Here is a 25,291-nt window from a genome sequence, read left to right on the forward strand (position 1 = left end):
GTTTAGATCGTAAATTTAAATATTCTCTCTCTCTCTTCTTCACCTCCTCTCCCTATCTTTTTTTTTTTAATCAAAATAAAAAATTATTACTATCAAATATCATATTCATTCTAATTATAAAATAATAGAGGTGGATCTGATTATATATATATATATAAAATAAGGTTTTTATAAAAGAATATAAAATTGGCGGGTAGGAGGATTTTAACAGAGTCATTATTATATAACATTCTGGCCGCGCATCCATTTTCGGTTTGATTGATAACATATTTATACGGTTGAAACTGTTACATGTATCCAACAATCGTCCAGCCATCGTCTAAGCTCCCCTATTCAGCCGCTCCAAGCCGCCCACCCAGTTGAGAGACGTAAAAAACAAACAAAGGAAAAACCAGGGGAAACACAGGAAAAATCAACGAAAGACGGAAAAAATTAAAAGGTACGACCATTTCCCACATAGATCGATCATTTTTTTTTGCTTTTTGCTTTTCGCTTCTTTTTCTTTTCATTTTATTCTCTTTTTCGGAGATCTGTTGGGGAAGGAGAGAACCTGAGGGAGATCGGAGGGGTTTTTAGGTTCCGATTGGGTTTTTTATGCTAGTTGTAGCGGTGTCAGCGGCTGAGCGCGGGGACGAGGAGGACGAGGGTAGGGGCGCCGGGGGGGGGGGGACCTCGCGGTGGCCGGCGAAGGCTGCGAGGAGGCGGAGGGCGGGAGAGGGCGTCGGCAGGGGGAAGGGAGAGGAGGAGGGCGAGAAAGGAGATGGCCAGCGTCCTTAGCATGCTTCTGCCACAATCACCCATCGATATCTTCTTCCATGGTCTCACACTATCCTGTTGCCTCAACCCTCCCCTCCTTCTCAACCTCTACTCCTCTCGAGTCTCTCCCTTTCAATCCAGCCATCTAGTGACCTCGATCACCTCTTCTGTTGGGACTTAGAACCGAGGATTTCTATACCAATTGAACCTCCTTGCTACCTTCTGGCCCTCCTTTCTTCTTGTTTTCTTTCTTTTTTTTTTTTTTTTTTTTTGGCCATCACAGTAATCTTTACTAACTTTAGGGTTTAAATGTTCCATGAAAGTGGCGAGGCATAAAAGTAACTGTTGGGATATACCGACCGACTCCATCCGACCGACCGACTCCATCCGACCGACCGCAGGCGACACCGACAGCGACTATCGATTGTGCCCCGATCGGAACGGGTTGGCCTAGCGGCCCCACGTCGCCTCCGATCGCCTGAGGGCCGACCCCCCATCACCGACTTCCCATCGGATGGGACGCCGACGACTCACTATCGGTTTGGATGGCTGTCGTCCCACCTCTACAGGCCTTTCTAGATGCCGGATGAGCGGTGTGGGCTGCAGTCTCATCAAGTAAACGCCGCACGAACGTCAGGGGGCATTATCCTGCCAGAAAGCCTGGGGTGCTGTCCTGCTAAGGACGAGAATTAATTTCTAGGACCTGTCAACTTTGTCAACGGCATGACAACTTCCGGCGATTTGACAACTCTCCAGTTGTCTACATCACAGATTTGGGGCCATACCACCTCCTACTATAAATCGGAGAAGACAACAGTGCTACGGGGGGCTTCTCGGAGAAAATGCTCAGGCTTGCTCTCTATCTCTCTCTCTCTCTCCCTCTCTCCCCGTAGAGCTCCTTGTCTCTTCTTCTCTGTTGCCCAGTCTCCTCTCTGACTTGACCGTCGGAGGGTCCCCGTCGGAGCTGCCTCCGGTCAGTGCGGACTTTCTTTTGCAGGTGCTCTTTCCTGGCGACCAGGCGACGAGGGGATTGGCCGCAACAGATTGGCGCGTCAGGTAGGGGTCATGACAAAGACAAGAGCTCAGCGATCGAGGGTCACCGGATCGGCGAGGCGCTCTTCCCGCCGGGAAGAGGCCTCTCCTCCACCCTCTGCGGCGGAACCCAGCTCTCTGCACCCCGCGGTGACCACGGAGGCGCAGATCGCGACGATCGTGCGGCAGATGACCGTGCTGACGGACGCGGTCAAAAGCCTTCAGCAACAGCAGGTCCAGCTGCCGCCATCACCGACCGGGCAACCGGCGGCACGTTCGATGCCCTCCAGGAGCAGCCGCCGACGCCCGCGTCGATCTCCGTCGCCTCCGCAGGAGCACCTGCCACAATGCTCCCACAAAGAGGAGGAGGGGCGGCCGCGGCGCGACACCCATCGGTCCCGACGGCATTCTCCCTCCTAGCTAGAACGAGCGAGGAAGGAGAAGCGACCGCGAATCCGCCTCTCTCTCGGACTCTTCCGGAGGCTCTACTCCTGGGGTCTCCCAGCACCGACGGATCGACGACTACGAACGCAGGTTCGACGAGATCGACCGTCGGTTTGCCCAGTTGTAGGTGGACGGGCAGAAGTCCTCGAACGACACTGACTTCCAGACCGCCCAACCTCTCTCCCGACTCATCCTTGACGAGCCGATCCCGAGTCGATTCAAAATGCCACATGTGGAGCCTTACGACGGCTCCACCGACCCGATCGACCATCTGGAAAGCTACAGAGCTCTCATGACGATCCAGGGGGCAACCGATGCTCTCCTTTGCATCGGCTTCCCCGCCATGCTACGCAAAGCTGTCAGGGCCTGGTACTCCGGTCTTCGATCGGGAAGTATACACTCCTTCGGGCAGCTCGAGCACTCCTTCGCGGTCCACTTCAGCACCAGTCGAAGGCCACTCCGAACATCGGACAGCCTTTTCTCTCTTAAACAAGGGGAAAATGAGACGCTCCGACACTTCGTGGCGCGATTCAACGCGGCCACGCTCGAAGTTCGGGACCTCAATGAGGATATGGCCGTCTCGGCTATGAAGCGCGGGCTGAGGGCATCCCGGTTTACCTACTCCCTGGACAAAACCCTCCCCCGAACGTACGCTGAGTTGCTGGAGCGAGCGTACAAGTACATGCGCGCGGACGAGGGAGCTTCCGACCGACGCCTGGCTGAGCCCAAGGGCCCGAAGGAGAAGCGGAGGAAGGGTCGGGACCCTGCTGTGCCTAGCAGGCCCCCGACCGACGGTCGGGTATCACCCCCACGACGGGACCAGAGGTCGCCCCGACGCCGGAGCCCGAGGCCGACACGCCCCAGGTACGATTCCTACACTCTCCTCTCTGCTCTCCGTGCGCAGATTTTGATGGAGATCGAAGGGGAAGAGTACCTGCGACGGCCTCCGCCTTTGAAGCAAAGGGCCTCGACCGACGGAAATACTGCCGATTCCACTGGGGCCACGGGCACAATACCGAGCAATGCATCCAGCTTAAGGATGAGATCGAAGCCCTCATCCGTCGGGAATATCTTGGTAAATTTCGAAGGAACCCACCAACCCAACCCATTGCCGACCGACGACCCCAGCCGACCGGAGAAGCGACTGATAATCGACCTACGGCCGGGGTCATCAACGTAATTATCTTTACAGAAGAAGATGTTCGGGGCATCCAAATCTCCCATGATGATGCTGTTGTTGTCTCGGCAACAATAGCCAATTATGATGTAAAAAGAATTTTTGTAGATAATGGAAGTTCAACGAACGTTCTGTTTTACTCGACCTTCTCACGGATGCGACTGTCGGTCGACCGACTCAAGAGAGTCTCCACGCCCCTAATAGGTTTTGCTGGAGATGCTGTCGCAGTGGAAGGAGAGGTCACCCTGCCCGTGACGGCTGGAGCCGAACCACGGCAAAGCACGGTCCTCCTGACTTTCGCGGTCGTCCAGGTGCCCTCGGCCTACAACACATACTCGGAAGACCGGATTGAACGCCCTCAAGGCGATAGTTTCGACGTATCATCTCCTGGTTCAGTTTCCGACCAAAAACGGCGTCGGGGAGATGCGCGGAGATCAACACCTCGCCCGTCGATGCTTTCAGATCTTCGCTCAAAGCGACGAATCGAAAGGCCCGCTGACGGCCGATAAGCTGGGCCAACGGGAGGAAGAAGAGGGGGCGAGCCGGTGAACAGCTCGTTCCCATCGCTATAGCAGGGAACACCGACCAAAAGGTGTGGGTCGGGTCTCAATTACCGACCCCGAGCGGCGACATTTGGTAGAGCTACTGAAGGCAAATACCGACGTATTCGCTTGGTCGACAGCGGATATGCCGGGAATTCCCCGGAGACGATGACCCATCGACTCAACATCGACCCATCAATGAGGTCGGTAAGGCAGAAGAAAAGATCTTTCGCTCCAGAAAGACAGAAGGCCATCGACGAGGAGGTGGATAAGCTACTCGAGGTAGGCTTCATCAGGGAGACCGCTTATCCCGATTGGCTCGCCAACGTTGTAATGGTGAAAAAAGCCAACAGAAAGTGGAGGATCTGCATCGACTACACCGACTTGAATCGAGCCTGTCCAAAGGACAGCTTTCCACTTCCCAAGATCGATCAGTTGGTGGATGCGACGTCCGGCTACCGACTGCTCAGCTTCAAGGATGCCTTCGTAGGGTACAACCAGATCCGGATGGCGCCAGAAGACGAGGAACACACCGCTTCGTAACCGCCAAGGGCCTCTACTGCTACAGAGTAATGCCGTTTGGACTGAAGAACGCTGGCGCCACCTACCAACGACTGATCAACAAGGTCTTTAAAGATCAGATCGGACGCAACATGGAAGTGTACGTCGACGACATGCTGGTAAAGAGTGCGCAAATTCTGGATCATGTTCGGGATCTGGAAGAAACCTTCCGCACTCTACGACGACACCGGATGAGCTGAACCCGACCAAATGCGCCTTCGGAGTGACCTCGGGGAAGTTCTAGGATTCCTCGTCTCACAACGGGGAATCGAGGCTAACCCCGAGAAGATCAGGGCCATCGTCGATATGCGACACCCGGACACCAAGAAGGAGGTGCAGCAACTCAACGGAAGGATCATCGTGCTCAGCCGATTCATTTTCGGTCGGCTGAGAGATGCCTCCCGTTCTTCAAAACCTTGCGACAAGCCAAGCAGTTCTCTTGGCCGGACGAGTGCCGGCAAGCCTTCGAGGAACTGAAGAGGTACCTGGCCTCTCCGCCACTCCTCGTGAGACCGGAGGTCGGGGAGGTCCTGTACCTTTACCTGGCTACGTCCCCGGAGGTGGTTAGTTCGGTGCTCGTCCGAGAGAACGAGAACCGGGTTCACCAACCGATATATTATGTCAGCAAGGTGCTCCACGAAGCTGAGACTCGGTACTCGAAAGCAGAGAAAATGATTTTCGTCTAGTCATTTCGGCACAGCGACTCCGTCCGTACTTCCAGGTACACGCCATCGTGGTCCTCACCGACCAGCCCCTGAGAGCCATCTTGCACCGCCCTGACACATCAGGACGGCTGGCGAAATGGGCTGTGAGACTGAGCGAATTCGACATTCAATACCGGCCACGACTTGCCCTCAAAGCTCAGGTTCTGGCCGACTTCATCGCCGAATGCCCGACGACCGACCTACCGTCGGGGGAGGGAAGCCCCGCGGAGGTCGGGACCTCCGACTGTGACCCCGATTCGGCCTGGGTGTTGCACATCGACGGAGCTTCCAATGCTCAAGGGAGCGGGGCCGGTTTCCTACTCACCAACTCGGAGGGGGTGGTTACTGAGCACGCCCTCCGATTCGACTTCAAGGCCTCCAACAATCAGGCCGAGTATGAGGCGCTCGTCGCGGGTTTGAAATTAGCATTGGAGCTCGGGGTTGACCGACTCAAAGTCTTCTCCGACTCTCAACTGGTCGTTGGGCAGATCAAAGGCGAGTTCGAAGCACGAGATCCGACCCGGTCAAATACCACCGAAAGTGAAAGATCTCATGGCGCCCTTCGAGTACTTCGAAATCTCCCACATCCCCAGGGCGGAAAATGCTCGGGCTGACGCGCTCTCCAGGCTCGCGACATCCGACTACGCGCCTTGGGCCGGATGTTCGTGGAAAGTCTTGAACGGCGAGCGTCGATCGGGTCGAAGAGGTGCTGCAATTGGCGACGGAGCCGAGCTGGATGGACCCGATCGCTCAGTACCTAACCAACGGATCTACCCCCGAAGACCCTGCGGAAGCCAAGCGACTCCGGTGGGCGGCTTCCCAATATGTGATGATCGACGGCCGACTATACAAAAGGTCATTTTCGCTTCCTCTGCTGAAGTGCCTGGGGCCCACCGATGCGGACTATGCCCTCAGGGAAGTACATGAAGGAATCTGCGGCGATCACTTGGGGGGCAAGTCCTTAGCTTACAAAGTCCTGCGACAGGGCTACTACTGGCCCACTATGAAGAAAACGCCGTCGAGATGGTTCGGAGGTGCGAACCGTGCCAAAGGTATGCCAACGTACAACACCGACCCGCCAGCCAGCTTGCTCCGGTTATCGCCCCGTGGCCCTTCGCCCAGTGGGGAATCGACATACTCGGACCTTTTCCCCCGGCATCCGGACAACGAAAATTCATCGTTGTCACGATCGACTACTTCACTAAATGGGTGGAAGCCGAACCCTTAGCACAAATCACTGAGCGGAAGATGGAAGACTTCGTACAGAAGTCCATCATCTTTCGGTTCGGACTGCCAAACACCATCATTACCGACAATGGGCGGCAGTTCGACAACCAGGACTTCAGAGACTTCTGCGCGAGATTTCAGATCACGCACCGACTAACCTCGGTCGGGCATCCACAGTCTAACGGCGAGGTCGAGGTGACCAACCGGACCATATTGCATGGGCTCAAAATCCGATTGAATGAAGCCAAGGGCCTCTGGGTCGAAGAGCTGAACTCCGTCCTATGGGCTATCGAACGACACCCCGTATCCCGATCGGAGAATCACCTTTCAGCTTGGCCTATGGAACGGAAGCCATGATCCCGCTGGAGATCGGATTGCCATCAACTAGGGTCGAGCAATATCGTGAGTCGGATAACTCCGAGTGTGGAGGGCCGACTTGGACCTCTTGCCCGAGCTCCGACGCGAGGCACAACTTCGTATGGCTTCTTACCGACAAAAGGTGGCCCGATATTACAACGCCAGGGTAAAGCCAAAGCTCTTTCGACCTGGAGACCTGGTCTTGAGAAAGGCGGAGGTCTCAAAACCCTTGGATCAAGGAAAATTATCCCCGAACTGGGAGGGACCCTATAAGATAGCCGACGCCTACGGACCGAGAGCTTACCGACTGGAAACCCTGGAAGGAAAACCCATTCCCGGACCTGGAACGCCGACAATCTGAGGTTGTACTATCAGTGAACTCTGTACCTCCCCCATTTGGAATACGAACTCAGTTTAAACTTCGGAGTCTGGAATTTCGACCCTTCGACTGTGGTTCGGCGCTCACCAAGGAATGCGAGCCTCCGACGTCCCAACACGGACTTAACGTTCTACTGCGGGCCGTCGGACTGACCGCCGACGATGCGTCGAACGTTTAAAGGATCGACGCACTTGCGAAAACGGGAGTTACACTCCTACAACTTTCGGCTAGAACGTTCGGGCAGAACGATCGGCCGACTCGCCGACCCCGCTCCGGTCGGGAAAGGCAAAAGCGCCAACGCTACCAACGCTGCGTTCGCGACTTACCGACCGGGTCGAGGCCAGTTGAAGGGTATTCGGCTTATCACCGTTTATCACACGGCGCTACACAAGTGCCCGACCTAAGTCTGGGTAAGGGAAACTCGACTTGCCATCGCTTTTCCGACCAGACACGTCGACCGTGTGCGACAATGTACCAGACGCAGTCCGACCGATCGCATCGGACATCATTAGGGTCATCGGGGTGCACCCGAAAGTCGGTCGACTTTCTTCCCCACGAATGACCTTCGACTCCGCCGGCACGACCGACTCAGCGGACTCGTGCTTGGAAGTCGGTCGACCCCCGACTCACGCCAGGACGACGTACGTTCGACTCTGGCATTCGGTTTACGGCCTAACGACGGATGTTCGGTCCAGGTCTTGAGACGGGCGATCAGTGGTCGGGGTTCGTCTTGCTTAACCTATACCGAACCACCGACTATCCGACTAACGACTCGGGATGACGTTGGGTGTCCTAATGCGGCACGCCAAGGCTGCGGCTCTCCGACCTTATGACCCCACGATTACAAGTACATCCCAACAGGCAAGAAAAAGAAGTTGAAAAGGGAACTGGAAATTTCTTAAGTTCATTTGATTACAAAATCGGGCCGAAGCCCGGTTACAAGTGCGCATAGAAAAACAAAAACAATAAAGGAAGATAAGGCCGCGATCATCCTTCGGAGTCAATCTCCTCGACTGACGGAAGCTCGGGGATGACCGGTGTATCCACCATGATCGGCACTGGGTCGACGGCCGAGGCAGGATCGTCGGTCGGTGCTGGACCGGCGGTCGGCGCTGGATCATGGGTCGGAGCCCGGTCAGGAGTCAGGGTCGTCCCTCCTTCGGCAATCTGTTCCGGGACGGCCTCTCCCGCCGCAGCGACGCCCCCCGACGACGGGTCGGCCATCTCTTCCGTGGCTTGGTCCTCGGCCTCCGGTGGAATGATGCCGCTGAGGTCCAGCTCCGGATACAGAGCTTGGACTGCGTCCCGACCATCCTCGTACCCCACCCGGTACGACGCAAAGCCGGACTCCAGCAGCTCCTCTCGATACCGATCGGAGCCACGGAAGTCGTCCACCGCCCGACTCACTGACTCCTTCGCCGACCTCGCCTCCGCTTCCACTCGATCGAGAGAGTCCTTCGCCGACTCCGCCTCTGCCTTCGCTATGTCGGCATCGGCCTGGGCAATCGACAAGTCCTCCTCAGCCTTGGCGAGATTCTCCAGGCTGACCCGGAGCTGCTCGCGTTCGGCCTCGAGCCCGGCGGCGACGCTGTCCCGTTCGCGCCGCAGACGGCGCGCAGTCCGACCCTTGCGCTTGGCTTCCTTTCGGGCCGACTTGAGCTCGGACCCGAGACGAGAGACCTCGTCCACCAACTTCGCCTCCCGGTCGGTCGACTGCTTCAGGTGTTCGACCAGCATCGCCCTGTCGGCTTCGGCGGCCGCCGCCCTGTCCTTCCAGGCCGCCCGGATGTTCCCGAACCTCCGGTACCCGGCCTCAAGTTCGGACATGGTATAGATTAGCTGCAAACGTGGGCACTATGTCAGGAAAGCGAAGTAATGAAAACACTAAGAAGGAAGGAGACGAAGTGGAACTTACCCCGACCATGGTCGGGTAGAACGAAGATAGCATCTCGGTCACCTGCTGAGACTTCAGCACCTCCACGTCGGCTGGGAGAAGGATCCCCTGGCACAGTCTCCTGGCCAAGTTGTGGTCTGCCAGCGCCGACGCTCCTTCGGGGACCTGGGCGCCAGGTAGCGCGGTGCGACTCCCCGACCTTGTGTCGTCGGCGGGGTCCATCGGGGCTTTCCCCCGATCGGCCGCCCCAGCCAGTGGATCGGGTAAGGAGGGGATGCTCGAGCTTGACTGAGCACCCCCCGTTGCAGCTGCGGGAGCGACGGATAACGTTCGGGTTCCTGAACGGCGTCCGACGCCACTCCCGTCGGCGAAGCCGCCGACATTCCTTCAGCCGCTTCCTCCGCCGGTCGCTCCTCCGATTGCACCGTCGGAGCCGAGAGTGCAATCACCTGCTCTGATGATCGGTCGCCGACGCTGCGACGGTCGGCGCCGCTGTGGAGGGTTTCTTCGGCGGTTGTGAAGGTCCGGCCCCCGATGCCGGCCTCTTCCTCGCCGCATATTGTCTGATTTCAGCGTCGGTCAGCCTCATCCTCGGCGGTGTCCCTGCGATGCCGACAGAAGGATCAGTATATGCACGAGAACGAATGCTAAATAAAAAGACAACCGATGGATCGGGCGATACCTAGACGGGGGACCAAGCTCAGGCCAGCGTCATAGAGGGCTTGTTCGGTAACAAGCTCCCTTTGCTTCGGGACCGACATGTCCTTGAGTCGGTGGAAGTCCTCCCGGTCGTCCGCCTCCACTCGGCTGTTCTCGTTTGCCTCGGTTCGAGGCACGCCCCAGTGAGAAGGGAAGCCCCAGGGAGAAGAAGAAGAAACAAAAAAAAACTGGTTCTTCCACCTGTGAATGGATGATGGAAGGCCAGTGATAAAGGAAAGACCCTTCCGGGGGTTGAAGAGCCACCACCCTCGGGCCTTAGGGTGGGTTCGGAGGACAAAAAATACCCGGAAGAGAGAGATACGAGGGTTGGTCGGCAGAAGCTGACACAACAGGGCGAAGCTAATTATTAGCCGAACAGAGTTCGACGCCAGTTGCGCCGGACAAAGTCCGTAATAATCTATCAGATTCCGGACGAACTCCGGAATCGGAAGCCAAAGACCAGCCCGGAGGTCCTCGACGTACAGTGCCACCTGGCCCGCGGGTGGGTTGTTAACCCGACCGCCGGCCCCTGGGGCGGAAAGTTGGAACTGCCCCGGGATATGATACTGATCCCGAAGCCGATCCACATTCGGCCCCGAAAGCGAGGAAACCTCAACTTCCGGAGTCGATCGAAGGTCATCGGTCGGGTTCTCCGACCGAGCCTCCTGAGGTGAGGTTCTGGCCATAACACCGGGACCGAGAGGAAGACAAGATCGAAGAAGGAGGAAGAAAAGAAAGGGGTTTTAAAGAAAACTAGAGCAAAACAGAAGAGGGGACGAGCTCCGAGCGAACCCTTACGGGAGTGGGGGTGGGCGCAGCTGTCGTCGACGACAGAGAGACCGCTTGGGCAGAGTCTCCGCAGCAAAACCGTCAGAAATGGAGCTTCGAGTACAAGTGGCCCCATATATATAGGGCTGTTCGACGCTCGAGATGACGCCGCGCCGACCGAGACTTCTCGGATGGGCGACACGTGGCGGCATCCAGGCCCCCTTTCGATCCGGCGGTTCGGCGCACCCATCCCGGAAAGGCCACGCCGCCTTCATTAAATGCGAGGGACGCCGGGCCAACAACCCCTGACACGTGGCGGAAGGGCCGCGATTCGGAATTAAATTGCCCGCGATGATTCGCGTCCCCGATGGGACGCCTGACAGCGACCTGCGCTCCCAGAACCGGCGCCGGATGGCGGTTTGCATTCCCCGAAAGGCGCTGGACACCCGATCGCCTGACACCGGATCGTTCGGCACCCGATCGCCTGACACCGGGTTGTTTGACGTCCCGTCATCGGACGACGGGACACCTGACGTCGACTTGACCGGACCATCTGCCGGTGAGGTCGGCAAACTCGGTCCAGGACGCAGCAAGGAATCCACTCCTTTCGCCCAACGTCCTACCTGCGTGGAGACGCGGGCCAATGCGACATCAGGCTCAGGAGTGGGGGGGCAACTGTTGGGATATACCGACCGACTCCATCCGACCGATCGACTCCATCCGACCGACCGACTCCTCCCGACCGACCGCGGGCGACACCGACAGCGACTATCGATTGCGCCCCGACCGGAACGGGTCGGCCTAGCGGCCCCACGTCGCCTCCGATCGCCTGAGGGTCGACCCTCCGTCACCGACTTCCCATCGGATGGGACGCCGACGACTCACTATCGGTTTGGATGGCTGTCGTCCCACCTCTACAGGCCTTCCTAGATGCCGGATGAGCGGCGTGGGCTGCAGTCCCATCAAGTAAACGCCGCACGAACGCCAGGGGGCATTACCCTGCCAGGAAGCCTGGGGCGCTGTCCTGCTAAGGACGAGAATTAATTCCTAGGACCTGTCAACTTTGTCAACGGCATTACAACTTCCGATGATTTGACAACTCTCCAGTTGTCTACATCACAGATTTGGGGCCATACCACCTCCGACTATAAATCGGAGAAGGCAACAGTGCTACGGGGGGGCTTCTCGGAGAAAACGCTCAGGCTTGCTCTCTCTCTCTCTCTCTCTCTCCCTCTCTCCCCGTAGAGCTCCTTGTCTCTTCTTCTCCGTTGCCCAGTCTCCTCTCTGACTTGACCGTCGGAGGGTCCCCGCCGGAGCTGCCTCCGGTCAGCGCGGACTTTCTTTTGCAAGTGCTCGTTCTCGACGACCAGGCGACGAGGGGATTGGCCGCAACAGTAACAAAGAAGGTTGTTGAGGCCCCCAAAGCTAACACCCACCCACCCACCCACCCACACACACACACACATACAAAAGTCCTTCATCATGGAGCATTTTTGATTGTCAAGATACGCTCGTTTCACACCTTCACCAGCAACCAGCATGGTTGCTATCAACTGCTTTGAGAGATTTTAGGAAATGGAATATACTAGTCTATCACCATACTTCCTGTTAAGGTTGGAGAGGGATTTATTTTGTATTATAAGTAATTAGTAATAATTGTAATCTCTATCTCATATCCTTGTAGGTACTTCAATGAAGCAGCAGTGTAGCACAATTAACTGAGTCATGAAAAGATATGAAATCAAGCACATTTTTTTTGTATGGAATGCACTATGGATATTTCCCGTATATGCTATAACTTGAAATTTTAGGACTACTAAGAAATAAATGTTATTTTTATTTTTTCTCTTCTAATTTGTGTCAATTAATTATTTTCCTTTTGCTTCTGCTCATATCCGATTGTCCTGTTGCTAGTTGATTTGTTTTGCAACTGACTATTAAACCTCACATTCAAAATTGCTAGTTGTGCTCTGTGCATTAATTGTGTTGTTACAGGTTAAGTGAAATACAGTCGGAAGCTTTTTTTCTTTTATATGGGCTTAATTTAGCTCTTTATAAGCATAATATATAATTTTTTATTTTACGTGCGGGGTGCATGATGACCTATTATTTATGCAGTCTCCATCATTGACGTGTATTCAATTTTTGTGTTTCTAAGTTCATAAAGCCCAAGGGTTTGATAATATAACATGAATAATGCAGGTGTTACATGAGCACTATGGCCATCAGTTAAAATGGCCGGTATAATGGTTTGAGCACATCCAGTTATGTTATAGTTGATGTAGTAGCCAAAGGCTTGCATGTCCCAGTCCACTTTGACATGTTTGCAGGCCGAACTACCATACATCAATTTCTAAATATGATGTGATTGTGCAAAGTAAACATGAGAAGGAAGTTCAGGCAGTTTTTAATCACTCCATAGGAGTCCTCAAATGATAATGCATATATACATGGAACAGCAGCAATGCAAAATGTACACAGTCGACATCTTTAAGAAATTCAAAGATGAGCTGAAGGCCTTGGTGAACTTTGTCTCTTTGCTATTAAAGGTTGATGGCCAAATATCTACCTTTGAAGTAAAAGAACGTGCAAGTGTAAAGGTGGTTAGGGGGCAGAGCAGAAGTGCTATGAAGTTCTTTACGAAGAAAGAAACTTGGAGGTGCAATGTATTTGGTGCTCATTTCACATTAGAGGTATTCTTTGTCGACAAGCATTATCAGTTCTCCACTTTCAAGATGTGGTTAAAACCATCTAAATACATACTTGAACCATGGAGAAAGGACTTAAATGGACCCATTGTTTGGATTGCTTTCATGATGAGGTTGTGGCTGGTGGGTCATTGGAACATTATGTACGTTTTTGGAATCAATGCATAAAACTGGCTGAGATTGGAGTAATCTTAGATGAAAAATATAATTTTGCTGTAAAGGTAGTTAACAAAGCGATAAAGACAACTTCTTGTGGACGATAGCATGTGTGAAAACACAGAACCTGACACTGCTTCTTGTGAAGCTGCGACTATGATTAGTATTAGTGCAACTGGCAATAGGAGTATGGAAAATGAAAATCATGTCAATCATGATCCTGTGCAAGTGGAGGCAGATTGAGGACCATCCACATCTTCAATTTTTAAAAGATAGGATAGGCATATGTTATGTATGAGCTCCATTTTTTTTTTAATATTTATTAATCTATTTCATCCAGACAATTTATGTTGAGCAAATTACATCTTTCAGTGTCAGGATGACCAACAGTCAGCTATCAATCAGGGCCAGAGTGAAGCTTCCAACAATATGTCCCTGTACGTAATCCATTTATTACCTTATCTTCAATTTTAGTTTTGTTCATTTTGGTATAATATTTTTGAACTGATGAGATCTGCTGGTGAAGTGAATTTAGTATGTGATGCTATGTAATTTTCTACATAATGATGTGCACCATAGTCTATATATTTCAATATGCAGGAAGCTCAAATACCAGCGGTAACTCATGGTCCAAGGCCTCCGAAGCAGAAGGAACACAGTTTTGCTGCTGCTTCAGGTATATGTAGAATTCCTTGTACTGATACCATTTGTTTGAGATTCATGCATCCTTGAATAGTTTCGAATGAAGTGTGATGTAAAAGGAAAAATGTGTTTGCTTGAAGGCTTGCTGTTTGTTGACTCCAGATCTCACTCTGGTACAAAATGGTCTCTAGTAAAGGCTATTCTATGCTGGGTTGCCTATTTGATTCTCCATGGTTCATAACAGGATGAACTACCCTGGCTTTCAAGCAAGATCACCCAAAGCTAATCAATCTGTTCATCAATTTCAATCCTGTACCTGAGAGAAAAATCTGAGTGCTTCCTGAAAGAGTCTTTGTTCTAATTATTTGGAAAAAAAGAAAGCTTTTATGGAGTGGTATCTGAATGGAGTTATCTATCCACTCTAGTTTTCTGGTTTTTTAAAAATTTCTTAGAATAGTAGACCTGACAGCATTTACTAATTTTATCTATAGTTCATCTGCAAAAATGGTTTTTCAATGGTCATCATACTTCAGACATGGATCTCTTGTGCTCCAGTCTCCTTTGTGGATCCATGTGTAGTGGATTCTTAATATTTCATTTCTTTCTGTTGGTTCTCTTTGTCAAGAGTTTGATTTGCTGATAAGTTTGTTATGTGATCTTGAGATCAACTATTGGGCTATTCAGATTTATCATTGTGTGTAATTTTTAGGAACTGAACTTTACTGGCATACAGGCACACAATGCTTGGAAAAAATGAACAAGTAACTGGTTTAACTCAAATTTAATAGGATCAGCTACATGCTTGTGTAATATTCTATTGAAATAAATAATGTTCTAACAAAAGAATTTTAATTTATTTTTATTCTCCAATTTGGTAGCTGTGGAAAATTAGAAAAAACACAAAGATAATTTATATGGATTAAATAATTATTTAAATGGATCTAGCCTTTGCATGAAGAGGCAGAGGTCTGAATATTTTCACTACTTTTCTTTTGCCTTCACAGTCATGTGTATCTCAATGCCTGATACCAGTTACACAAGTATGCCATCCTATTGGGGGCTTTCCCTTACATGGGTTTGTTATATGCATTTGGTTTTATTATTTCATTTTTCTTTAGTTTTTCTGCTGTATTGGAATAGTAAAACTTGTCATGAAGTTTGGATATATATACTTTTACTGTTCAGGTTTATGGTTTCATTTTGTTAAGTGACTTTAATGATTAAACTCTAGTGACATGTTTTCAATGGTCAAATTCTTGTGGTCTGTTGGCACTTTAATTCCTTCTGGCTAATTCATATGACTCCAAAATTCACTTTAATTTATTTGTTGTTTTAGGATTTTCATTTTTAGTGAGATATGGCTTATTTTTTACAGTTGCATAGTCGGATACTTCGAGACAAGCAATTTTCTTCCTATCTACCACATATGAGCATTTTGAACAGAACATGGGTCGTGTTGCTGCCTTTGTAATGTGGATGCTTCTTCCTTGCTGAGCTATTAGCTGTAGGCACCTATTTGTGCACAAATTCTTGTATACCATTACCTTAGTGTTTTTGAATGAAAAATCTTTTGTTCATCCAGTGGAACTTAAGATTATCCTGTCTTCCAAAATCTTATACCTGTTACTTTCATTGCCCCTAATGAAATTGTTTTTTTGTTAATAAAAACAAAATTTACTCATGGAATATTGGAAAAAAATGATAAACATTCTTGAACTTGACTAGGGTCTATTTTTGTCAAATTTTGTTGGAAGAAATGCATCTTTTTGACTTTTCTTTGATGGGCCAGCTTTATCCGTTTTATCAGATCCATTTTTGGTGTTTCATAGATTGAAATGGTCATGTCCTGATCTTTGCAATTCTATCTTTGGAAGAATGCACTAAGAAAATTGTATGGATGCATGCAAACATGCACATCCAATAAATATGGCCTTGCTGCTGGATTTTCTTCTTTTTCTTGGAGTATGGATAATGCCCCATGCTGACACCCCCATATGGCAGGTTGTATACCATGTTCATCACCTCAACTTTTAGCTTGTCTAACTTTAACTTGTATGTACACAGGCTGATTATAAATGAGCCACCTTGTTTCTTGCATTCATTATGAGATTTAGTCGATCTATTTCATGCATCCCTTGGTAATTAAAACTGGGTGGGCTTAGGGGGCTGTTCTGATTGGCAGTTTTACGAAAGCTGTTTCCATAGCATCTGAGTATTATTCAAAAAAGCAAAGGTTCAGAAAGTTTTATGTGGGAAAAGTTGTGTACTTTTTTTTTTGTTTGGCATGACTAATGAAACAAGTTTTAAGGACAGGTTACTGCAAGCAGATTGCATTGATTTACCTCTGATTCAGGAATGGCTCAAAAATAATGCAATTCAATCCAAAACCAAATGTATTTTAAATCAAGCTTGCATCAAAAAAATATGACCTGTTATGTGGATACTATATGAAATGCCAAGTAGCCTGATCCAAATTTGAACTAATCCAAACTGATCCAAGACCAATTTACTCTATTTGTTGAATCATATTTCTTGCATTTTGTTTAAGATATAAGTAACCAATTTATGCATGTTTTTATGGTTTATGCTTGGATGATCTTTTGATCTGATTTGGGTTGAAATGAATCAATAAATAAATATTAAAGATCACCCAACTTGATGTGAGCGGAAATAGTTTAGGCACTCAAATTGGGCTGGATTTTGGGCTTGCCAATCTCTGATAGAATCTACCTGCTAGCAGCCTACTTGGGGGTAGATTTTCTGAATACTGGACAAAGCCGATCAGGATCAGTTTACTTCCAATTTATATATCAAACCAGTTCAAATGATTTGGTTAATCTTGTGAAATCAGTTTACTAACTCAATATTTGTACTTAAATAACCTAGTTAACCATCTTAGTGGTAAACATTGGTAACATATTGTAAAAGAATCATTTTGTAAATCTTTTAAAATTCCGAAGCAATTTCAAGGACATGCCAAAAGAAACATTTTGAGATAATCAATTTCCCTTTCTTAAAGTAATAACTGGAAATCCTCTTGTAAAAATGGTTCTTGGTAGAATAACTAAGTGTCTTGCATAAGAGTAAGCGACCTGTTGCAAAGATCACCATATTTTTCAAAAAATGTTATTGGTTGGTTGGCAGACAGGTGGGCTGGTTTTGATGCTCAGGGTTGTGAGATATCTTGTGTATAAATCAATGATACATTATAATCAAAAGTTTATTGGGGCATTCAAGTGGCTGTTTGGTTGGATAAGTTCTTGACTGCATCTATCCATTCAAGGTTTTCTTTCCCTATGCGATTTATTGAGGTAATATATTTTAAAATTATGCAGGTGGGATTCATAATCAGGTTGTTATGGAATAATATCTTGGACACATTTAGTTATTTGAAAAAAAAATAGTCCGAACATATGTCAAAACAATTTAACAAACACCTGATTATGACCCAGTTGTTGATTAACTTTGTGTCCATTATTGAGTATGAACATAGGATTGTAAATTAGGTCTAGGTTTGAATTCAGATGCAGTATGTCCTTTCGGTTTGGCCATGGATATAGCTACACCTGGCATGAAGCTGACCTCCTTGTAGATCGGATAGTCGCCCTTTATGTGGCTATCCAATCCCAGCACCATTCTTGTTTGCGTTGATGCATATGGATGGCTGGATCAGGATTGATGGAACTTAGGTCTGGTGTAGACCAGTCATGAAATGCATGTCATATCTTTGTCCTAAGCTCAGAACCTATAGGCAGCTTAAATATGTACTATGGCCAATAGCAAGTATATGACGTGGCTTCTTGTTGATTGTGTGCTTTCTTCAGCACACCAGCTACTAGTTTCATGCAACTTCAGTATACACCTATGTGAGCTTAGATTCAGTTTTGCTGGTGGCATTAGCTTCAACCATACTGCCAGTTTAATAGTTCACAGCAAATGTTTTCACCTGGAAATTCTCCAGCCATTATTTTCCCATTGTATTCTGATCAAGAATGACTTTTTTTGTGGAATTTTATGCCTTTGGATGTTACATCACCAGACCAAGTAGACTTTACTAGTTGTTCCTCATTCTTAGCATTCTGTTTCCAAATCTTAAGATCCAAATCAAAATAGTCCGAAATGATTCGGATTTCATTACTGGATCTGAAATGAAGAAGATCATAAGATCTATTTCTGCATTATGAATAATAGGATCTCTTTAAGTCATGAGAGCCAATTTGATCATACTATTGCATGTTAGAACAAGTTCAAGGTCCTTTTCACATTAAAAGAAAAAAACCATTCTTGATATTGTTGCAGTTATCCATCTTTCCCTCCTAAAATACCTCAAAGCATATCGAGTTTATATGTATGAAGCATGCTGTATAAATATCTTGGACAACTAGTATTTGTTTCATCATGTAAGCTATAAATAGGCATATGATGGTGGAAAGTAAATTTCTCATGTCCTTATATAATTAAAAAGTATTGGTAATCTTAAGGGTGAATATTTGAAATCTTAGGCCAATGGTATATGCATAATTGTCATTTTTTAAAGAGCATTCTTTGGAGATTATATGTGAAAAGTTCCTAGAAGGGTAAGTAAAATAATATGAAAAAAATAATTTTACTTGGAGATTTCATCAAGGGGTGCATGTGCAGCCCTCAGATTTTTTAGGCATGTGCAAATGTTGGATTTTTGAAGGGTATATACAAATTTTAGACCTTTTGGAGTGGTTTGCATGCATATGTCATTTTACAAGGGTTAAATAAGCAAGAAAGGTCTCCTTGACATGTATGCATGTAAAATTGCTTTTTCCTTCCATTATTATTTGTAATATTTTTAAATTTTGAACAAAGTGAAGAGAATACTGTGATCTGCAATGTGGTCCATTGTGACCCCCTCTACCATTTGTGGTGATGTTGATTTGACCAACATTGACTCTTGGATTCATTTACTTTCTGTGCTAGAAAACGTGGTTGCATGTTAAAGTCTTTAATCATATCGTGTCTGTGCATGGTCAATTTGAGATGACCCTTGTTGTTTTTCTTTATAATCAACAATTGATTAGAATACTAATAATTATGATGGATTTGTCGTACCAACTCGAACCATCTAGTACAGACCCATGCCGTATCATGCCACTAAGGCACCATTATAATCCCAAGATAAATATTGTTAAATATAAATTGTAGATTACTTATTTGCTGTATTTTTTCTCTGTTTTTAAATATTCAAAAATGCTTATAAGTTGGAGAGTTGGACATGATTTTTTTAAATATTTGATAAGGCTTATAAGTTTCTTCTATTTCTTACTCTTCCGTTTTCCCATTGTAGTTCTGTTTGTTTTCCTCATTTGCTTACCATATTATGTTGAGATGTTAGATAACTATATTGGATAAATTTGTTAGGGGTTGTTTTATCTAACCTTTGCAAGTGAAGAACAGAAGAAAAAGCTTGAGTTTTCTGTCAAAATTACTTTCTTTAAAAAAAAAAAATTCTCTTTTTGCCCCTTTTAAAATCTCTTAGTTTTACTCTATTTCCTTCTGACTTTGTGTTAAAGCATTTATAATAGTTGTTTTAGATTAAGTTTAGGTTCGGAGGCAACTGATGCACAATTTGGTGAACTGAATTAATGGGCTTTACTGTCTGCTATTTCAAATCTGTATCATTAAAAAGTAGACTTTTTGATTAAAATTTCTTCCTCTTAATTGCCTTCTAATTCTGCTAACGTTGTTGTATTTACTGGTGCATGATGTTAAAATATATACATGAGGTGTAAAATTCATTTTGATTTTGTCAGTGCATTATTTGGAGCAGAACCAAGGGTTGCTTTATTTCAGTTTGTAGGAGACTTTGGATGGTTCTTCCATGGGAGAGCCATCGGATTATAATTTGGATTTAGTTCCTGTAAGTGGATCATCCATTGCTGGAGAAGGGTGGGAGCCTCATGCTGAAAAAGTGCAGGAGCCCATTGTTGGAGGACAAAACTTCATTAATGAAGAAAGGCAGGAGTTCGTTGTCGGAGAAGGGCCGGAGCTTGTTGCCAAAGGAGGGCAGCAGCCCCTTGCTGTTGTTGCCAAAAGAGGGCAGCAGCCCCTTGCTGAAAATGCATCTGTTTGTGTAAGTGGATCGTCTATTGCCAAAGAAGGGTGGAAGCCTGATGCTGAGAAAGTGCAGGAGCCCATTGTTAGGGGAGGACAAGACTTCATTAATGAGAAAGGGAAGGATTGCATTGTTGGAGAAGGGCCAGAGCCTGTTGCTAAAAGAGGGCAGGAGCCCCTCACTAAAAATGCGCTGGAGCTTATCGCTGGAGAAGAGCAGGAGGCTATAACAGAGAATGAGCACGAGTTTGCTGCTGGAAATCAGGAGTCTGTTGCCGAAAAAGAGCAGGAAATTTCTCAAGAAACAATTTTAGGTGATGACAGCACTCCACGTGTGGGGATGACATTCAAATCTCCTGAAGAAGCCTTCAGATTTTATGACCAATATGCCCGTCGTACTGGATTTGGCATTAAAATACTACACTCAATGTACTACAAAGATGGACGATGTAGGTATCTTATGCTCTCGTGCAACAGAGATGGTAAAGTGAACTATAAATCTGAGAAAGTGGCACCTAAAACTAACTGCAACACAAGGTTCGGACTGGTATGCCATAAAGATGGATTGCTCCATGTTAAGAAAGCTATTAATGACCACAACCATCCCCTTACTCCGGGAACAGCTCACTCCCATCCATCCAAGAAGAGGAAACAATATCTTGGAGATATTGATGAAGACAGGATACTTTCAGACAAGTTGTGCCAAGAACATGGGTCTACGAAGTCACGGAAACAAGGAGCCGGAGATAACAAATGCAAGTTGAGACTTGTGGAAGGAGATGGTGAAGCTCTCCGTCAGTTCTTTGTTGGCATACAAATGAAGAATTCTTGCTTCTTCCACTCGACCTATCTGGATGAAGAAGGTTGTTTAAAGAATGTGTTTTGGGCTGATGGTAGGTCAAGAATAGCGTATCGGTATTTTGGTGATGTTGTTTTATTTGATTCGACATTTCTGATGAGTAAATTTTATTTGCCTCTTGTTTCAATTGTTGGCGTAAACCATCATGGCCGCTTGGTGTTGCTTGGTTGTGCTTTGCTTTCCGATGAAACCAGTGAGACATATGCTTGGCTATTTAAGACTTGGCTATCTTGCATGCTCGGACAAACTCCAACTGCGGTAATTACTGACAGAAATAGAGCCATACAGCAAGCAGTTGCCAAAGTATTTCCAAGAGCTCGTCACCGGCAATGCATGTGGCATATAATGAAAAGGCTTCCAGAAAACTTGCAAGGATGTGTACAATACAAAGAAATTAAGAAGGCTTTTAAGAGAGTAGTGTATGATTCTTTGACAGCTAATGAGTTTGAAGAAGACTGGAGAAAAATGGTTGAGAAGTATGGACTTGGTGATAATGAGTGGATCAAGGTGCTATATGAAGATCGACATTGCTGGGCTCCAGTTTTTGTGAAAGACACATTTTGGGCAGGAATGTCTATCACCTTACGTGGTGAGAGCATGAACTCCTTCTTTCATGAGTATGTTAATTGCAAGACCACCCTGCAACAATTCCTTAGCGAGTATGAGGTAATCATGCAAAGAAAACATGAAAAGGAAGTTCAGGCAAATCTTGAATCATGTCATCAAGCACTCAATTGATAACACAGATTTACATGGAACAGCAGCTATGTAGAGTCTACACAATTGACATGTTCAAAAAATTCCAAGAGGAGATCAAGGCTTTAGAATATTGTGTTTCTTCACTGATAAAGGTTGATGGTCGGATATCTATCTTTGAAGTACAAGAACATGTAAGAGCAAAAGATGGTAAAATCATGGAGCAGAAGAGCTATGAAGTTCGTTATAATGAAAATGAGTTGGAGATTTCATGTGTTTGTTGTTCTTTTCAGTTCAGAGGAATACTTTGTAGACATGCATTATCTGTGCTTCACTTTAATGGCGTGACTGAACTTTCGTCTAAGTATATTCTTCAGCGTTGGAGAAAAGACTTTAAGCAGATGCATTCTTTGAATTGCTTTCCTAATCAGGTTGTCGTTGATGGGACAATGGAATGTCATGAAATTTTTCGCAATCGTTGCCTTAAACTGGCTGAAATAGGAATGATGTTTGATGAAAAACATGAATTTGCTGAGAAGGTAGTCAATGAGGCAATACGGAAACTTCTTTCAGATGATAGCACATGTGAAGATACGCAACCTGAGACTCTTTCTCTTGAAGCTACAACAAATTGCCACATGGCTAGTTTTAGTGCCAATGGCGATAGGGATATGGGAAATGAAAATCATGGAATCCATGATCCCTTGCAAGTAAGCAGGCAGATTGGAAATCACCCGCATTTTCAATTTTTTCAAGAGAGGGTGGGGGTTTCTAATCTATACATTCATTTTTTTCTCATGCGTATTAGTCCATTTCATCCATTATCCCATATTGAGCAAGTTACATGTCGCAGGTTCAGGCTGACCAACAGTCAACTGGCTATAGATCGGGAGCAGAGTGGAGCATCCAGCAATATTTTCATGTAAATAAGCTATTAACGACCTTATCTTTTCTGTTTTTCTCATTTTTATATCAAATCTTAAACTGATGGTTGAAATATCTTCTGTAGTGATTTGGTTGATATACTTCAACCTGCAGGACACTCAGATACCAGAGGCATCTCCTTGCTCAAGGTCCTGGTAGAAGAGGAAGCTTCAGTTTGCTAAATAGTAGCCACAGGTATATCTAGAGTTCCTTGCCATGATCCATATTTTACAATTCCTTTCTCCTTTGGATTGGATAGAGTGAGTTGTCTTTGAAAGGAGAAAAATAGGTTGCTGGAGAAGTCTGTCAAATGGAAAACTTTTTCTAGTGGTGATTATTTTTATTACCGGTCTGGTATTTGATTCTCTCTGGTGCATGGTAAGTCCAACAGATTTCACGAATGACCACTGAACCAGCCAATCTGCTAAAATGGACTTTGCCATCCATGTTAGCTGGGGAAAACTCTGCACTTCCTGAAAGGGACCTGATTTGGATAGCTTCAGAACGACAAGAAAAGCTTTCATGAGCTGGTATCTGCATGGAGTTATATTTCTGCTTTGTAAGATATGTTTATTGATTTCTTAGAATGCCACAGCTGAAAACAGTTATTATACTATGTAAAGTTCATGTAAGAAAATAGTTGTTTAATGTTCCCTGGACTTCATGACACTGATATATGATCCTTTATTAGCTTTTCCTTTAATGGATCAATGTTTAAACTATTTTCTCCTTCTTTTCTTAGAAGGCTTCAATTTGCTTAAGAAATTGTCATTTAATTATGGAATTAAGTATTGGGCATGGATGTAACTATAACTCATGAACCTGACCCCTGCTTCCATAATTGTAAAGGATCGGATAGTCTCCCCTTATGTGACTATCCAATACCAGCACCATTCTTGTTCTTGTTGATACATATGGATGGCTGGATCAGGATTGGTGGAAACTAGGTCTGGTGGAGACCAATCATGCAATGCATGTCATTTCTTTGTCCTAAGCTCAGAACCCATAAGCAGCTTAAATATGTACTATAGCCAATAGCAGGTATATGACATTGCTTCTTGTTGATTGTGTGCTTTCTTCAGCACACCAGCTACTAGTTTCATGCAACTTCTGTGTACACCTATGTGAGCTTACATTCAATTTTGTTGGTGGCATCAGCTTCAACCATACTGCCAGTTTAATAGTTCACAGCAAACGTTTTCACCCTGGAAGTTCACCAGCCACTGTTTTCCCATTTTATTCTGATCAAGAATGACTCTTTTTTGTCGAATTTTATGCCTTTGGATGTTACATTACCAGACCAAGTAGACCTAACTAGTTATTCCTCATTCTTAGCATGCTGTTTAAAAATCTTAAGATCCAACTCAAAATAACCCGAAATGATTTGGATTTCATTATTGGATCTGAAATGAACAGGATCATAAGATTTAGTTCTACATTATGAATTATAGGATCTCTTTAAGTCATGAGAGCCAATTTGATCATACTATTGCATGTTAGAACAAGTTCAAGGTCCTTTTCACATGATCTATATGACCTTTTGACTTTCAGAAAATTTCACTTATTGCTGTTAAGTTTTGAGCACATGAAATTAGCAAGTTGGTCCTCGAGTTCAGGACATTAAAAGAAAAAACCGTTCTTGATATCGTTGCAATTATCCATGTGTCCCTCCTAAAATACCTCAAAGCATATTGAGTTTATATGTATAAAAACGTGCTGCGTAAATATCTTGGACAACTAGTATTTGTTTCATTAGATAAGCTATAAATAGGCATATGATGGTGGAAAGTACATTTCTCATGTCTTTATATAATTAAAAAGTATTGGTAATTTTAAGGGTGACTATTTGAACTCCTAGGCCAATGGTGTATGCATAATTTACATTTTTTAAAGGGCATTCTTTGGAGGTTATACATGAAAAGTCTCTGGAAGGGTAAGTAAAATAATATGAAAATTTAATTTTACTTGGAGATTTCATCAAGGGGGGCACGTGCAGGCCTGAGATTTTTTAGGCATGTGCAAATGTTGGATTTTTGAAGGATTTATACAAATTTTAGACCTTTTGGAGTGGTTTGCATGCATATGTCATTTTAAAAAGGTTATGTTATGGGGTTATACTACCTCGGCCTTTGTCCTTAAAAATTCACATCGGATAAACTCATCAGCCTCCACTCGATGAGTAGAAGTGGACCATGACAAGCATCATCTGGATGTTCTGCTCTTCCTACACAGATGTGAATCTTGATTGTGCGCATCATTTGAATGTCCTGCTCTTTCTGTGAGAGAGCATCCATTGCTGTAGCTCCGACTCAAATTCCTTAGAGTCGTGAGGAAGCGAATGATCCCATCAGACTTAATCCTCAGACAAATTCTTCGGTCAACTACTAACGATTACGTCATACTAATCCAGACCTTTTGGTCGGTGATAAGTATAATAAATATCCCAATAAAAGTATCAAAATATCAATTAATTTCTTTTTATTCCTTAAGAATTGATGCTTTTGCTTGTGTTTTGTAGGAAAGATGCTCACTAACATAAAGAGCCCGATTCGCAGGATACAATGACTCAAATTTAGAGCAAATCGGACTCAAAATGGATCCCGAATGAAGACTTAAATCTAAGCCAAAGCCAAATTCATAGTCAAATTGGGCTCAAAATTAAGCCAAATTGAACTCAAACCC

General features: G+C 46.2%; 1 protein-coding gene across 1 annotated transcript; it reads left to right on the top strand.

Moving 5' to 3' along the window:
* The first annotated feature begins 285 nt into the window (after window positions 1-285).
* On the top strand, window positions 286-23,312 carry LOC105041821 (protein FAR1-RELATED SEQUENCE 6). Its single transcript, XM_010918862.4, is given in 7 exon segments — window positions 286-439; window positions 13,777-13,841; window positions 14,005-14,080; window positions 19,830-21,710; window positions 21,713-22,446; window positions 22,539-22,607; window positions 22,724-23,312. Coding segments are annotated over 4 exon segments (2,661 nt in total). The 5' UTR covers window positions 286-439; window positions 13,777-13,841; window positions 14,005-14,080; window positions 19,830-19,897; the 3' UTR covers window positions 22,769-23,312.
* The last annotated feature ends 1,979 nt before the right edge of the window (window positions 23,313-25,291 follow it).

This window comes from Elaeis guineensis, chromosome 3 (assembly GCF_000442705.2).
Source record: "Elaeis guineensis isolate ETL-2024a chromosome 3, EG11, whole genome shotgun sequence".
NCBI lineage: Eukaryota > Viridiplantae > Streptophyta > Magnoliopsida > Arecales > Arecaceae > Elaeis > Elaeis guineensis.